At 30.0% G+C, this 15,759-nt stretch overlaps 1 protein-coding gene across 4 annotated transcripts; it reads left to right on the top strand.

Moving 5' to 3' along the window:
* Positions 1-3,482: 3,482 nt before the first annotated feature.
* On the top strand, positions 3,483-8,299 carry TRM6 (serine-rich adhesin for platelets-like protein). Of its 4 annotated transcripts, none has more exons than XM_039034449.2 (6): positions 3,483-3,878; positions 4,457-4,578; positions 4,734-4,789; positions 4,871-6,604; positions 6,741-6,858; positions 7,399-8,299. In XM_039034449.2, exons 2-6 carry the CDS (start codon positions 4,476-4,478, stop codon positions 8,064-8,066), a joined length of 2,679 nt encoding a protein of 892 aa, XP_038890377.1. In that variant the 5' UTR covers positions 3,483-3,878; positions 4,457-4,475; the 3' UTR covers positions 8,067-8,299. The 4 variants fall into 4 exon arrangements, with proteins under 4 accessions (XP_038890377.1, XP_038890380.1, XP_090170795.1 ...); XM_039034452.2 differs by having other exon boundaries at positions 6,747-6,858; XM_090314669.1 differs by having other exon boundaries at positions 4,473-4,578; positions 6,747-6,858.
* Positions 8,300-15,759: the final 7,460 nt, after the last annotated feature.

Raw genomic sequence — 15,759 nt, forward strand, 5'->3', positions numbered from 1 at the left:
TTTGGACCAACTATTTTTCACACGACCAATCCTTATAATTGTCACATACTCATTACCACGTGTATACCCACCATATAATTATCTTTCTTTGGGCCAATAATTATCTGCATAAATTCATGAATATGCACATCTTATATTTTAAAATTAAACTAATCCAGATAGCATAGGCTACTTTGGTAATATTTTATTTTTGACCAATTCAATCCAAAATATAAGACACAATAATATAGTAATCTTAAATATATTATTGTTAATAATGGGAGAAAATCACCAAAAATAACAACTAAATTCAAATTTAAATCCACAAGATGATTAATCAAATTTAACTTAAATCCACGACATGATCAATTAAATTTGTATCCACATCAAGATCAATTAAATTTAAACTTAATTCCACAACCAATTAATCAAAATTAAACCGGATTCACAATATAATTAATTTAATTTAAACTTGAATTATCAATCCAACTTTAGATTCAAATTCACATAATCATCCATTAAAAATCTAGATTTTAAATTTACAAAAGTATCAATTTAAAAACTAGATTTAAATTCACAAGATTTTCAATTAAGTATTAAAATAACTTTTCAATTAAAAAAAAAACATCGTCAACATTAACTTTTTTATTATCATTATTAGTAATATTATTATTATTTCAAATGATAACGGAGATAACTCGAACCACTGACATAAACTAAAGGAAAAGGAAAAAAACTTCAATCGATTCTCAACCGAGACCACGCCGGTGCATCCTCAATCGGAAAATCCACCATGGCTGGCAATGCTTGTGGCTGTACGGATGGCACGCCTTCCACTGGCAAATACTTGCAATGACATGCATTACTATCACCGCCGGTGATACCAAAATCAATCTCAATACCGTGCTACCCTGGATTTCTTTTTGGTCACTGTGTTGTTCATGTCGTAACACAATTTTCTTTTCCCTTTTTTTATAATTATTCTTTACATAATCTATAATTCTTTGACCAAAACCAAATTGAATCAAAATACCAATGGAAAACAAACCTAAACCAACAATCCAACATGAAATTCATGCTCTGATACCCTTGTTAGCATAAATACTTTAAATCTATACTGAATAGATATAATCTTATGATTATTCATACTGAATTGTCAAGAATAACATACCAGATTCAATTGCAAAATTGATGACAATTATAAGGTGGTTATTGTCTTCCTCAACCAAAACTCCAAATGTCTTAAGTGAGATCTTTTTCTAGATGAAATTCAAGAAATATTGACTGCTTATCGTTTATGTATACTGGAGACCATAGCACTCACGATTCCGCTTCTACCCATTAAGTTCATACTCAATTAGGAAGTTAGGGTCTTAATTAATTAGATCACATAATACGATTCAATCTAATAAAATAACCCAATGTGATAAATTATTATCCACATACATAACCCATACATTAATAAAATGTATTATTATTTAAATACTCTAATAGACACTACTTTCGCTTCTAAATTTCTTCATTTGTTATCGACCTTTTACCAATGGTTTAAAAAAACTAAGCCAAAATTTAATAACTAAAAAAAGTTAGCTATTAAAAATTGTTTTCATTTTAAAATTTGGCTAAGAATTCAACCATTATACTTAGGAAAGATTCAAATCACATTAAGAAATGAGGAAGAAATAGACTTAATTTAAAAAAACAAAAATAAAAACAAAGAACGAAATTACGGGGCCTTAGTTTTCAAAATTCAGCTTGCTTTTTTAAACCGTCAATAAAGCAGATAACAAAAGAAGAAATTTGAAAGTGAAAGTAGAATTTATAAGCTTAATTTTCAAAAACAAAAATAAAAAATCAAATAATTATCAAACAGAAACTTACTTAACCATTTGTATGTAAAAATACAAATAACTAATATTTCATTAAGATATTACTACTTTTATTATTAATATAAAAATACCTTAACTTTAAGACCCATCTTTAGAAAGTTAAATTTTATATAACTTTTATAAATAGTACCTATCAAAAAAAAAAAAAATTATGAAGATTTTATCCATTCATAAAAATATTTTAGAAAATTTTACGTAACCATAAATTTTAAATTTTACCGACTCATAAAATCAAAATTAAAAATTGACCAATAATATATCATAAAAAATCCAATATTATTATTTTTGGTTAAAAAAACTTCAATTTTCCACAAATATATAATTATGTTGATCATCCCAAAATTTCCATCAACCAATAAGAAGCCCCTTTTTCTAAATTTGAAATGTTACAAAATGTAACCCAAGGAGAGAGAAATAAGGAAAAAGAGACGAGAATTTAAACAAATAGGTAAAGCGATTCCCTATGCTTTCCTCCTTCATCATCAATATTATTACAAAATCTCGTTACAAAACTAAGAAAAAAAATGAAAAAAAACCAACGGTCAAGATTCAATCCGTTTAAAAAGTGGATTGATCCACGGAGAGAGATGAGTATTATTACACTTTCAAAACAGTTTGTTGAATTTAAATTCATGATCATTCTACTCTAAATTTTTCAATATGTAATAGAAAAATTAAGAAAACTATTTACCGAAATTTATAAGTGCCTATTAATATATATTTATTTATTTATTTCTATAAATAGTTTGATAATTTTTTTATTTGTAAAAATTTCCTTTTTAAATTTAATTTTTATTGAAATTGAAGAAATAATAATTTATTGTATGAAAAACTTGCATGCATTTGTCTTGTAAGTCTCTTGTGGGCTTGGTCGACTTGCTTCTCTTGGTTTGATCTCACTTTTCGAGTTGACTTGCGTAAGTTCTTTGCACTAATGTGGTGTGGAGCCTATCACATTTTGATTTCTAAGTTTGTATAGAAAATGTCTCAAAGTAAGATCAAAGCTCTCTTCAAGAGATTACTAACTCTTTTCCTTTAGCATTATTGAACAATGCTATTTATAATGCCCTTTTGATCACAACACTCACTTGTCGTTATACATAATTCTAACGATGTTAGGGTATAGTTTGTGATGCTCGAGATTACAAAGTGTCAAATTGAGCGTGACTTGGTCACTTTCTAATCGATATATTCACTGACTCAATTGGTTGGTCTGGAACCCGAAGCTTTAACTTTTCCCTTTTGAGACGACCATTTTCCCATGTCGTCTCCCAGTTTTCCTTGAACTTGAACCATCTCGTGAGCTTTGGGCCTTTGCCTGGAACAACCCTAAATAATAATAATAATAATTTCATACAATATATATGAATATCTTATTAAAATATATAGTCAAAATACAAATATAAGGCTTTCTTTTGAGAAAATTAACCATAAGTTAGCGGTAGAGACTGAAATTAAGATTTAGTGAACATCACAAAATGGAGATTTGAGAATATAAGTTTCAAGTAGAAGAAACTCTAAAAATAGTATTTCAAAAAAAAGAAAAAAATTGACTAAGTGGGACCCACCTCGAAGTTTGGTGTGCAATATGGGCCAAAGCACAAAACCTTCCCTGCTTCTCACATGGCAGTAGAGAGAGAAAGTAGAGAGAGACAGATTAGCATTCAAGTGAGAACTTCAGAGAGGGCAGAGAAAGAGAACAGGGGAGGAGCCTTCAATTCCTTAAATTTTTCCACCTCAAACACCGGTTTTTAAGCTTCTCTTTCTCTCTCTCATTCTGCCATTTTTAAATGCTCCATCTAGCAACCTGTCTTTTGCTTTCTCTTTCGTCTCTCCTGCTTCACTACTGCCGATCTTCATTTCTCACCCTTTTTTCTTCTTTCCCTAACCCCCTTTTGCTCATTTTTTGTACCCTTTTTCTTAGATCTGTGTTTTATGCTCTCTTTGATCAGTTCTCCCCGTTTTTTATCGCAAACTCGCGGTTTGGAAATGGGATCTGTTTGTTGAGAGGTATGTGTTTAGTTTCCATTATAATGGCTGAGTTTTTGGTTCTGTTTGTAATTTCAAAGAGTAACGGATTGGTGATTTTCTTCATGGATTGAGTGATGAACAATTTAGGTCTGGATAATCTGGTTTCGTAGATTGTGGATTTTTGGTGAAATTTATATTAGAATGGCGATGACATATTTTGATGAACTGCAATGCTTACTAGTTCTGTTATTTACTGGTAGTTTCTCATTTGTTTTTACTTTGGCTAATTTGGGTTGCTTTTATTATGAAGCTAAATGGTTCTTTGATTGGTGGAAGACTTAGATATCCCTAGCCTTACCTCTCTAGTTGTAAAATTAGGGTTTTGTGGAAGGCTCATTGGAATGGAACAAGAAAATGTCGAAGTTTATAGCTGTTGCTTGTTCTCTCTTCTTCTTATTCTTCATGTTTTTAACTGTTTAAATAGCTGAGTATTGGTTCAATCTCCTTTGCTGTTTGATTGTGCAGTTGGGATAATGTGTGAGATAATTTTTGAGAAATTTCTGGTTATGGGTTCTGTTTTTGTTTTCCCTGTTGTGAAAATAATGGCTGCTATCCAGGCCTTTTGTTGATCAGAAGATGGAGGTTGAGAAGAAACGCTCAAAAGGAGGCTTTCTTAACTTATTTGATTGGAACGGAAAATCTAGGAAGAGGCTGTTCTCAAGCAGTAATGAGTTATCTGGTACATAATGCTTTTTGGCTTGTGCTATTTCAGGGTTCTGTGCTTGCTTTATCCTTATATTGGAATGAATCAAACGAGTGTTAAAGAAACTTTTTACTTTTGAGCATGGCAGTTTGTTTATTTAATATTTTGATCCTCCTGTTTTGCCAACAAAGGATTGAAGCAAGGAAAAGAAAATATGGACAACTTGTCAAAGTCACAGCTCTTTGAGGTGAGAACTGCCCTTGACATGCATTTTTTCTTCTGCTTTCATTTGCGTTACCCTCTTTATTGAATGATTCTCTATCTGCAGTTAGAGGCAAGTGAAGATGGAGCAAGTTCTAGTTATAAATTAAATGGTGATTGGGATTTTTCTTTGACCAAAACCAGTGAAGAAAAATGCGGGGGCCGAGTCCCCAGTGTAGTTGCTAGACTTATGGGGTTAGATTCATTACCTTCTAATGTACCTGGGCCTTGTTCTACCCCGTTCATAGAATCCCGCTCCGTGAGGGCATCTCATCATGATAGCAGTAATGGAGTATGGAATGGTCATTCTTTGGAATATATCGATATGCCTAACAAACTGGAGAGGTTTTCTGGGAATCTCTTAGATTTTAGGTCGCATAAAGTACCGAAAAGTCCGATTGAGAGATTTCAAACTGAAGTATTGCCTCCCAAGTCTGCTAAATCTATACCTATAACTCATCACAAGTTGTTGTCTCCTATCAAGAGCCCTGGGTTTACTCCAACGATGAACACAGGATACCTAATGGAGGCAGCTACCAAGATAATTGAGGCAAGTCCAAGGAAACCCGTGAAGAGTAAAATGACATCTATTACTAATTCCTCAATGCCCTTGAGAATCCGGGATTTGAAAGAGAAATTGGAAACTGCACGCAACTCATCAGGGATCGAAAAATCAACAGAAAATTACATTGGCAAGTATAGAAAAGGAAAGGCGGGTAGTGAACGGAATTATAATGGATCAGAACATCTTCTAGTGTCAAGGACAGAATCAACAGGAGGTGATAGAAGTAACTCGAACACTTCAAAAGATAAAGGAAGACCAGTTTCCCTTGCAGTTCAAGCAAGAGGCAATCTTCAGAATAGAGGGGACTCAACTTCTTGTAGTGACAGGAGTTCAATGGATAGGAAAGAGCATAATGAAGTAAAATCAAGCCAACTTTTCAAGAGCCAGCCCAACATGCAGAAAACTATGCAGAAGAGAACCATGAAGAGGAATAACAATATTCTTGAACAAAACAATCAGAAGCAGAATTCTGTACCCAACAAAGAAAAATTGCCTTCAAAACCTTCAGTCTTGAATCAGCCTGTCAAAAGGACACAGTCTGGTAATTGTCACCTAGGTTCTAGGAAAACTGTAAATAAGGTTGCTATGAACTCTGAAGTTGAATCTAAAATCACACGCACGAGAGAAACTGATGTTAAAAAAGATTTTGTATCTTCCAAGAAAAATGCTGCCTCACGGAAGAAAAGATCCATCAGTCAGGATGTTAATAGTGAAGGTGGTTCTGTATCGAATGCTTTGATCCACAACGGCGAGAGATCTGTCAAATATAATATTGCCGTTGATGGTTCAACAAACTGTGATGAAAACAGAAAGCTGGGAATGGACATTGTTTCTTTTACATTTACATCCCCACTGAAGAAGTCTATATCTGAACCTCACTCAGACGAGGATGTGAAAATTAACCACAGCTTGGTCTTTGACTCGTGTAGTGAGAACGATTATTTGCAGAATCTATCATCATTTTCACCCAATTTAAACGTCATAAATGGTGATGCATTAAGTGTTCTGTTGGAGCGGAAACTTCAGGAATTAACATGTAGGGTCCAGTCCTCTCAATCATACATGGCCAGGGAGGGCATTTTTGCTTGTTCTGAGGCCAATTCACAAAACGTTTCTTCCACTTCAGAATGTGCCAGAAAAGAGACTGGCATAAATTGCAGATATTCAGATAGCCCCCATGATTGTGACCACTTGTCAACTGATAGCAACAAACTGATTGTCGATAAATGGCAGCAGGTATTGCATCTTTCAGGCTTTTCAGCTGTTGTTATCTTCATTATGGTCCTCGTACTGAAAATTGATTCTTAGTCATTTGAGTTATGAATTATCCACTGTTTTTCAAAACCTTTTTCTATATACTAAACTCTTCCAGTTTCAGGGAGTAAAAGAAATGAAAGAACCTGAGGATAGCAACAACACTGAAACAGTTACCATGAGTGGATCTTCAGTTGAGTATGAATTTTCCCCGGACGATGGAAATAGCATCCATGGTAAATCTCTCCCTCCCTCTTTCTTTGGGGATTTTTTGAGTTATGTGAAGTGCATCCTCTGAAAGTTAGTGTCACAAACAAATTTCACTGCAAAGTTTATCAGGAAAACTGCATTAATAAAAGCAACAAGAAGAAAAACAAGATCTCAACCATACAAAACGAAGAGTTAGGAAAAAATGAAAGAATACACAGGCATAAAGAAACTGGCCCACAAAAACAGGATCCAACTACAAGAAGGGACTCTGGAATCACAATGTAAATGGAGAGTTGAAATTAGTTTCTAGAGTTATTTATTTATTATTTTGTTAGCATCACTTAACCATGATATTGGAAATTTGCATCATACTGATGGGAACATAGGAAAAATTATTCAAAGTAGCTACCATGTTATGGTTGTTCCCTCTTTAACCATTTGGTGGATTTCATGGTCAACATATTAATTTAATCTCTCATACATTTAATGGTATGAAATCACCAGCCAGGTTGTCCTAGTTTACGAAATTCTGCTGGTATTGACCCTTTTTTTTGGGTTGTCTTCAGTTCAACATGGTGATAAAATCAAGTTAGACCCAACAAATCTCTACCCAAGAATGCTTGGCGAGACACCGGTATTTGACTCCGGATCGAGCATTGATGAGGGAGATAAGTTTGGAACTCTGTCACCTACAATTACAAGTCCAATAAACTACAATATGCATAGATCAGATGACTGGGAACTGCAGTATGTGAGGGATGTCATAAGCAAAGCTGAGCTAGCATTTGAAAACTTTACATTAGGTGTTGCCCCAATGGTGATTGCTCCTAGTCTCTACAATAATCTGGAGACTGAAGAAAACATCAAGGACAGTGACAAACCGGAATATTTCAAGCTCGAACGGAAGGTTCTGTTCGACTGTGTGAACGAGTGTTTGGAACTAAAGCTCAAACAAGTAGTAGTTGGAAGTTCCAAAACTTGGGTTCCATGGACAAAACTGTTTGAAAATGATTGTTTGACAGAAGAGTTATGGAAAGAGATAGAGAGTTGGAAATGTATGGAAGAATGGATGGTAGATGAACTTGTGGACAAGGATATGAGCACCCAACATGGGAAATGGCTCAACTTTGATCAAGAAGCATCTGAAGAGGGGCTTTTGATTGAGAGAGGGATATTAACTTCTTTAGTTGATGAATTGGTCAGTGATTTGCTGATCATCGGGGGAGATGCTTAATCCTTCCTTTCTTTCTTTTTTTTTTTTTTTTTGGTTGCAGACATAACTTATTGATGATGTAAAGTGGTCAGATGGTGAGTCTCTCTTATGATTTTTTTTTTCTTTTTTTCCTTCTTGGAAAAGAAAACTTGTCATACTGATTGTCCTTACTGTAGTGTAGAGCTGCTAGTGGTGGTACTAATGGATTGCCAGACAAATATTGCAGAGGAAGCTCTGATATTTGATTTCAAGTACTTTCCATCTCATTAACATTGTCTTTTTTTATCACAATATTTCCTTTTATGAAAATTTCCAATACTCACTCACTGTAGGAAAATTGTAGGGTTGTCATTTTCTTCAAACTCAGAGGTGGGAGATGGGGAATTTTAGGGTCTGTTTGGTTTGAAATCAAACTGGATTATATTTCATGCATTCTGAATAGTTGAATTCAGCAAATTTGAACTTTGTTTCTGACATTATTTTTGAAAACTATATGATCCAAACAACGCAAATTCTAAAAGATATATATTTTTTATATTTAATAAAGATAAAAACCATTAGACATACAATATTTCATGTTGAATTGTATAAAAAATGAAATATGTATTAGGTAATGAATTACAAATTATGTTATATTACAAATTAATAATTATAGAAAAATATTGGCATAAAAATATTATAAATTAATTAATAATAGGTTGTCGATCTAATATTTAGTATTTTATGATTTATAAATATAAATATCAAATAAATTTAAAAAGATGGTTTAAATCATAATCAAATTTCTAAATAAAGATGGTTTTAATTATAATCAAATTTTTTAATCTGATACCAAACACATATGTGAAAGAAAAATTTATAAAAACAAGTAATATTTTACAAATGTTTTAAGCTTCAATTATATTCCATAACAAATTTTCTGGATTTCTTTGGACAATTTTAACCTTATAATACACTTTCTCTCCTATTAAATGTTCATATTATTTTGTAATTAAAGTATTAAAAATAATTTGAAACGATTTTGGTAATAATCATTTGGAGATTTTTTTAAAAAATAATTAGTTTCATTATATGTCATCATTAATTGTATATCTTGATTTAATGATTTTTTTTTATTTGATTCACTAATTAATATGGTATATATTCTTTAATTTTAGAAAAATGTTTGCATTATTTTATAATACATTCTTCACCTATTAAAATTTTATTTTATAATTAAAATATTTTAAAAAATTCAAATCGAATTTAGAATTTATTAAATTCAGTTTATATCATTTTCTTGATTTTAGGAGTTTTTGGATTTTTTTTCCAATTAATTATAAATTTGTCACAAATTTTTCTTTTACATAATTAATGCAGCATTATTATTACAAATATTTATTTTCATCTATATTTCGTTTGTTATGTATATACATGAGATTTATTTCAAACATATACGAGATTTATTCTAAATATATTCTGAACTTGTACAAATTTAAGGTTGTTATACACTACAAAAAAAAAAAAAATACCCTTTTTCGATGCCAAAAAAGCATCGGGATAGCCCTCCTAAGCGCCAGCAAAAGCTCTTGTCGACACTTTTTTAGCTTTGGCAAAAATCGTCAGGATAGGTCCATCGGGAGACCTTATCCCAATGCTTTTTTTCATAGGTGTTGGCATAGACAGTCTATGCTAATGCAAGGTAACTGGATGTCCATGATCTGGTTTTGCTTATGCCAAATTTAGAGCGTTGGCAAAGTTCCTCTATGCCAACGCCATGTCTAGGCGTTGACAACGAGCTTTCTCGATGCCATATATATGCGTCAGGATATGCTATTTTTATATGCATTAAACTTTTGCCGGCATTGTACATATGATATCGGGATAGATGACTTTTGTCGGCACCAATTAAGCATCAGTATTGGCTTTCATTTTAAAAAAAAAAATTAAAAACAGTTTATTCGTTTTAGCTTCAATTGTAGTTGAATATCTTGATAGAATATATAAATATTTTGTATAAATCAAAACATTTAAAAAGAAAAAACAACCAAATTTCATTTAAATACTCATAAATATCCTTACAACTTGGTTCTAAAACAAAATAAATATATATTAACTAAAAGTATCAAAACACATGAGTCTTGATTTTTTTTTTTTTAACAAAAACACACTCAAATTTAATAAACATAGCATTGACTCTTTGTTCGGCTACAACGTCACAGACATACTGTGCCTCCTTAAAAAACAAAGTTTAAATTATAATTAAACACATTCATTCAGTCAAAACAACACATTCGAAACAACACAAAAATCATTAAGTCACATTTCTCAACGCATATTCAAAACAACAAGAATAATACAAACATTATTAACTCACACTTCTGAATTCAACATTCAAAACAACAACAACAACACAAAAGTTATCTACTCACATCGTTAACACATGCAAAATAACAATAACAACACAAAAATTCTTAACTCAGAATTCTCAACTCATATTTAGAACAATAATGACGTCACAAAATCATTACTTAACATTTATTTAACACATATTCAAAAAAACAATAACATAAAAATCCAACACTCTCAATTCTCAACTCAACATTCAAAACCACATCACAAAAATTATTAACTCACAACGTCAACTCACATTCAAAACAACAACACATCTCACCCTGACATTCAAAAACAATTCTTACCTTATATCCAGATAACAACATTATTCTAGTCCCTACATTCAAAACCATAACAATTACAAAGAACATTCTATTGCATTATACAAATAATTATAATTGCTACCATAACTGTAAAATAGCAACATAAATCAAAGCATACCAACTTTATTCTAGCCACCACATTCAAAATCATAACAAAAACAAATAATATTCTATTGCATCATACAAATAATTTTAGTTGCTACCATAATTGCAAGATAACAACATAATTCTCAAAACTAACTCTTATGCATCTACTTTTTTAAAAAAAATAAAAATAAAAAGAAAGAAAAAAAAAATACTCTTTTAGTTCATACCCATTTTGGCCTTCTTCCTTGTGAGTTCATAAATTGCTTGATCATTTAAGCCTTCTAAATCTTGTTCATACTTATTTTGGCTAGCATTCAATAAGCTGCATAATCATAATCAAAACTAAAATCAAACATATTCCTAAGTAATATTTATTTATTTATTTATTTACTTGAAAACAAATTAATCAAGTTTGTTAGTGATTTAATAAAGAATTGATGCTTTGAAGTAGAGAAAAATTAAAAACAAACACATATTCACAAGTTAAAAGAGTTATATATACTTTATTTGAAAACATATCAAGGTCCAAACAAACTAAACCATCACATAATCAATTATTTCAAGACAAATAAATGGAACAAGCAAAATTTCATGTTAATGACTTGTTTCTCTAATTTATTTAGAACCTTCAACAATCTAACTTACTTATTTCTCTAATTTGTTTAGAACCTTCAACAATCTAAGTTTGACTCATTATTATCAACACATTTAACAAGCAAGTTTCTCCTCAATCCAACAATCAAGTTTTCCCTTGATCCAACAAGCAAAGTTAGCCTTCAATCCGAACTTAAAATAAATAAACCTAAGCAAACATACCACTAAATTTAAACCAAATAAACCTATTCAACAAACAAGGTTTTAACAAAATTTAACCATTTAACCCAAAGATTAGATTTAAACAAAATAATCTAATTCAACAAACAAGTTTAAGTTGTCCCTCCATCCAATAAACAAGTTTTCCCTTAATCCAACAAACAAAGTTTGCCCTCAATCCAAACTTAAAACAAATAAACCTAAGAAAAAAACCAAATACTAAATTTGAAGCAAAATAAACCCATATGTTTTCTTAGTTTAAAACTTGTACATGCAATTTTTTAATAAATTTCAAACAGATTAACCCAAAAATTAAATTCAAATGAAATAAACATAATCTTCTCCTATATTTAAAACTTTGACATACAAAAGTTTAAACAAATTTCAAGAAAAATTTCAATAAATCAAACATAAATCCTAAAAGGGGTAAAAAAACCCCTTAAGACAGCACACGACGGCGTGAGGAGCAACAGGAGAACGAGCGGTTAAATGTGGCTTTTCCCAACGCCTAAATGCGGTGTCGGAAAGACTTTATTTCCCAACGGGCCAATATGGCATCGGGAAAGGAAGGCTATCCCGACGCTGTTTTAAACGAGTGTTGCGATAGTCTTGATGGTTACGCTTTTCAAGCTACCTATCCCAATGCCTTAACACGAGCATCGAATAGTTAATTTTTCCCAACGTCGGTCTAAAACGGCGTTGAAAAAGACTATATATGTCAACACTCATATTAGCGTCGAGATATATGACCTGTGCCGACACCCATATTAGTGTCGGGATATATGATCTATGCCGACGCTTTTTGTAGCATCGATAATAGTGGTGTTGGTAGAAACCTATTTTCTTGTAGGAATATTATATATTGCATATTTTAATTTTAGTCTCGTTTATATTAAGATATATATTCCACATACTTTGTCACGTACACACATGTATATATTTGCAAATTACAAATATATACTTTTTCCTTTTTTTTATATAGATTCAGATTTTAACTTAAAATTTAGAATCTTCGATTTTCGTGGACTACACATTTGATGTAGAATTATGGTTACAAATCTTTATTTTTATTTGTGTTTCATTTTTTATATATATATACGAGGTATATAATTAAAATATATATGATCGAAGTTATTTAAAATATATTTAGAACAAGTACTATTATATACTCTATGTTTTAATTTTAATCTTATTTCTATTGAGATATATATTCTATATAATTTATCATATATACACACATATATTTAATTATTCTGAAAATATATGCTTCATATTAAATAATAATAATGCTAACACGATATATTTGGGCATAAATTATTATTTGAAATAAACTCTTATATATTTGAAACGAACAAAAATTGTAGAGAAGAAGGGAAAGGTGCCATAGATGATGGTGAGGGAGAGAAAAAAAAATAAGGGTAATTAAGGAGGAGTGGGAAAAATAAACAATTTTGAAAAAAACCAATTTAATGCACATCATTTTCATGTTGGTGTATTTTTTTTTAAATGGTCAGAAATTAATAGGGGTATTATGGACTTTTGGATTTTATTTGTATGTAATATTGTAATCCATTAGGTCATTCATGAAAAAAATGGTGGATTTGAGTCATTTTTATAATTTAGCCTATTTAATTAGATTATTAATGTAGAAAGTTCTATGTGAAAAGATGAAGGATTAGAATTGACTTAAGAAAAAAATGTTTATAAAAAAACTTATTTTCATTTAAGTACTTATGATAAAACTGTATTAAAATACACTTAAAAAATAATTTTGAATGGTTGGCAAACTCTTACTTTTTTTTTTTTCAAAATGACTTATTTTTTTATTTAAACACTTGAAAATGTATTTTAAACACACCTGAAAACTAATAAAAAAAATTGTATCTATTGTTCTTAAATATTCTACCAAACAAGCCCATTTTCCTTGAATTTTGTTTAGAGGATGGAGATGAATAAACCACATCCTCAATCTTTCTAAAGGCTAAATACATGTTTTACATTTTTTTGTGTGTGTTTTATTTTAATAAAATATTGGAAAAAATATACTTTTTGATCCTGAAAAATAAAAGGGATTTCCCCTACTATTTCATTTTTCTCAAAAAAATAAAATAATAATAATAATAATAATAATAATAAATAAAGGGGAACTTTGTTAAAATTGTTGAGTTTGAAAATTCAGAAACCTAAATGCAACCAAAACTAAAGTTTATTGACCAAAAATGTAATTTTCTATAATTCACTTAACATGTTTAAACTTTTTAAATCTTTTATTTTATGTTTAAATAACATCTTAGTCTATATATATACTCTCACGGTTATTCTCACTACTACAAAATTCAATATACACTATACTTTTATTTAGAAATAAGATTATGGTTTTTTAAAAAACTATGGTTTAATATTGTAGAGATTGAACTAACTATGGTCTAAAATGAATACACCTATTTAGAGACCACACAAATTAAAAACTATGGTTTAAAAATATGTTATAGACTATGGAGTTTTGAAAACAATGGTGTAAAAAATTAACTTTGCACCATGATCAGTAAAAATCATGGTGTAAAAATTAACTTCGCATCGCAGTCAGTAAAAACTATGGTGTAAAAATTAACTTTGCACCACAGTCAATAAAAACCATGATGTAAAAATTAACTTTGCATCACGATCAATAAAAACCATGGTGTAAAAGTTAACTTTGCACCACGGTTAGTAAAAGCTATGGTATAAAAATTAATTTTGCACCACGATGAAAAAATCATGGTATAAAATGTAACTTTGCACCATGGTCAAAGAAAAAACCATGGTGTAAAAATTAACTTTGCACCATGATTAATAAAAATTATGGTGTAATGATTAAATTTGTATCATAGTAAAAAAAAATCATTGTGTAAAAATGTAAAAAAACTAGTGTAAAAAATCAACTTTATACCACGGCCAATAAAAATTATGGTGTAATAATTAACTTTGCATCACATTGAATAAAAATCATAGTGTGAAAATAACAATACACCATAGTTAATAAAAATCATAGTTTAAAAACTTATTATACACTACAAATATAAAAAACATGTTGTAAAAATTAATTTTACGCTATGGTCAACAAAACCAGGTGTTAAACTAACTATACACTACAACCAATAAAAATTGTGGTGTAAAAATTAATTTTACACCACGATCAATAAAAATTATGATCTAAAAACCAATTAGAGACTATACTATCATCAATCACAGAAAGTCTAATATTAACTTTCTACCACAAAGAATATGAATTGTAATTTGTGGTTAGATTGTATTGTTTGTATTATTTTACTTTAAAATAATTTGTTAATACCGTGTTGAATATATATCTTAAAATTATATTTAAAAGATACTGGAGTTGGAAATCAACATTTGCACCATAAAAATAAAAGGTTCTCTAAGTGATAAATTTATGTGAGACTAAAATTAAATTTATTGGTTCAAATAGTGATTCATATTTTCAAATAGTTGAAATTTTTTCTCTTTAAAAAAATCTCATTACTTGTAAAAAAACAAAAAAAAAACAAAAAACAAAAAAACAAAGTGATGGTGGCTTTGGTATTACCATTGTTCAACCCATTTTTTATACTAAAAATAGGTATTTTTATATGTTGATTAAAACTACCACCACGGAATTTGGAACCATTATCTTTGTCTACTACTCTATTGAATTAGAAACTCGTCTAGTTAGAATGTCATCTAATAAATCTCTTTAGCCTTTTGGAGTTTAATGTTGATTAACATTGTTTGTGATAGCTGGATTAACAATCTCTCAATTCTCCAATTTATCTATCAAGTAACATAATAGTCATTCAACATCAATCCACTTTGCTCGGGTTTGTCTCAATATTTCTTCATTACATTCTTGCTTCCTCTCATAGTTGTTTAAATTGATTTTTAATTTCTAATTGTTGGGTCTAATTGTTCAACTTTTTTTTTGTTGAAACATGCCAATAATATTTAGTATACATTCTTATTTATTTTTTAAGTGTCTTTTTTAATAGCCATAAATTGAAAAATAATTAAATATCCTAAACATATTTCTGAATTTGGTTGTTTTGTTGTCTCATTATAAGAAAACTTCATTTTTGTCTCTAAAG

This window comes from Benincasa hispida, chromosome 6, assembly GCF_027475165.1.
Source record: "Benincasa hispida cultivar pf3 chromosome 6, pf3_genome.v1.1, whole genome shotgun sequence".
Lineage (NCBI taxonomy): Eukaryota > Viridiplantae > Streptophyta > Magnoliopsida > Cucurbitales > Cucurbitaceae > Benincasa > Benincasa hispida.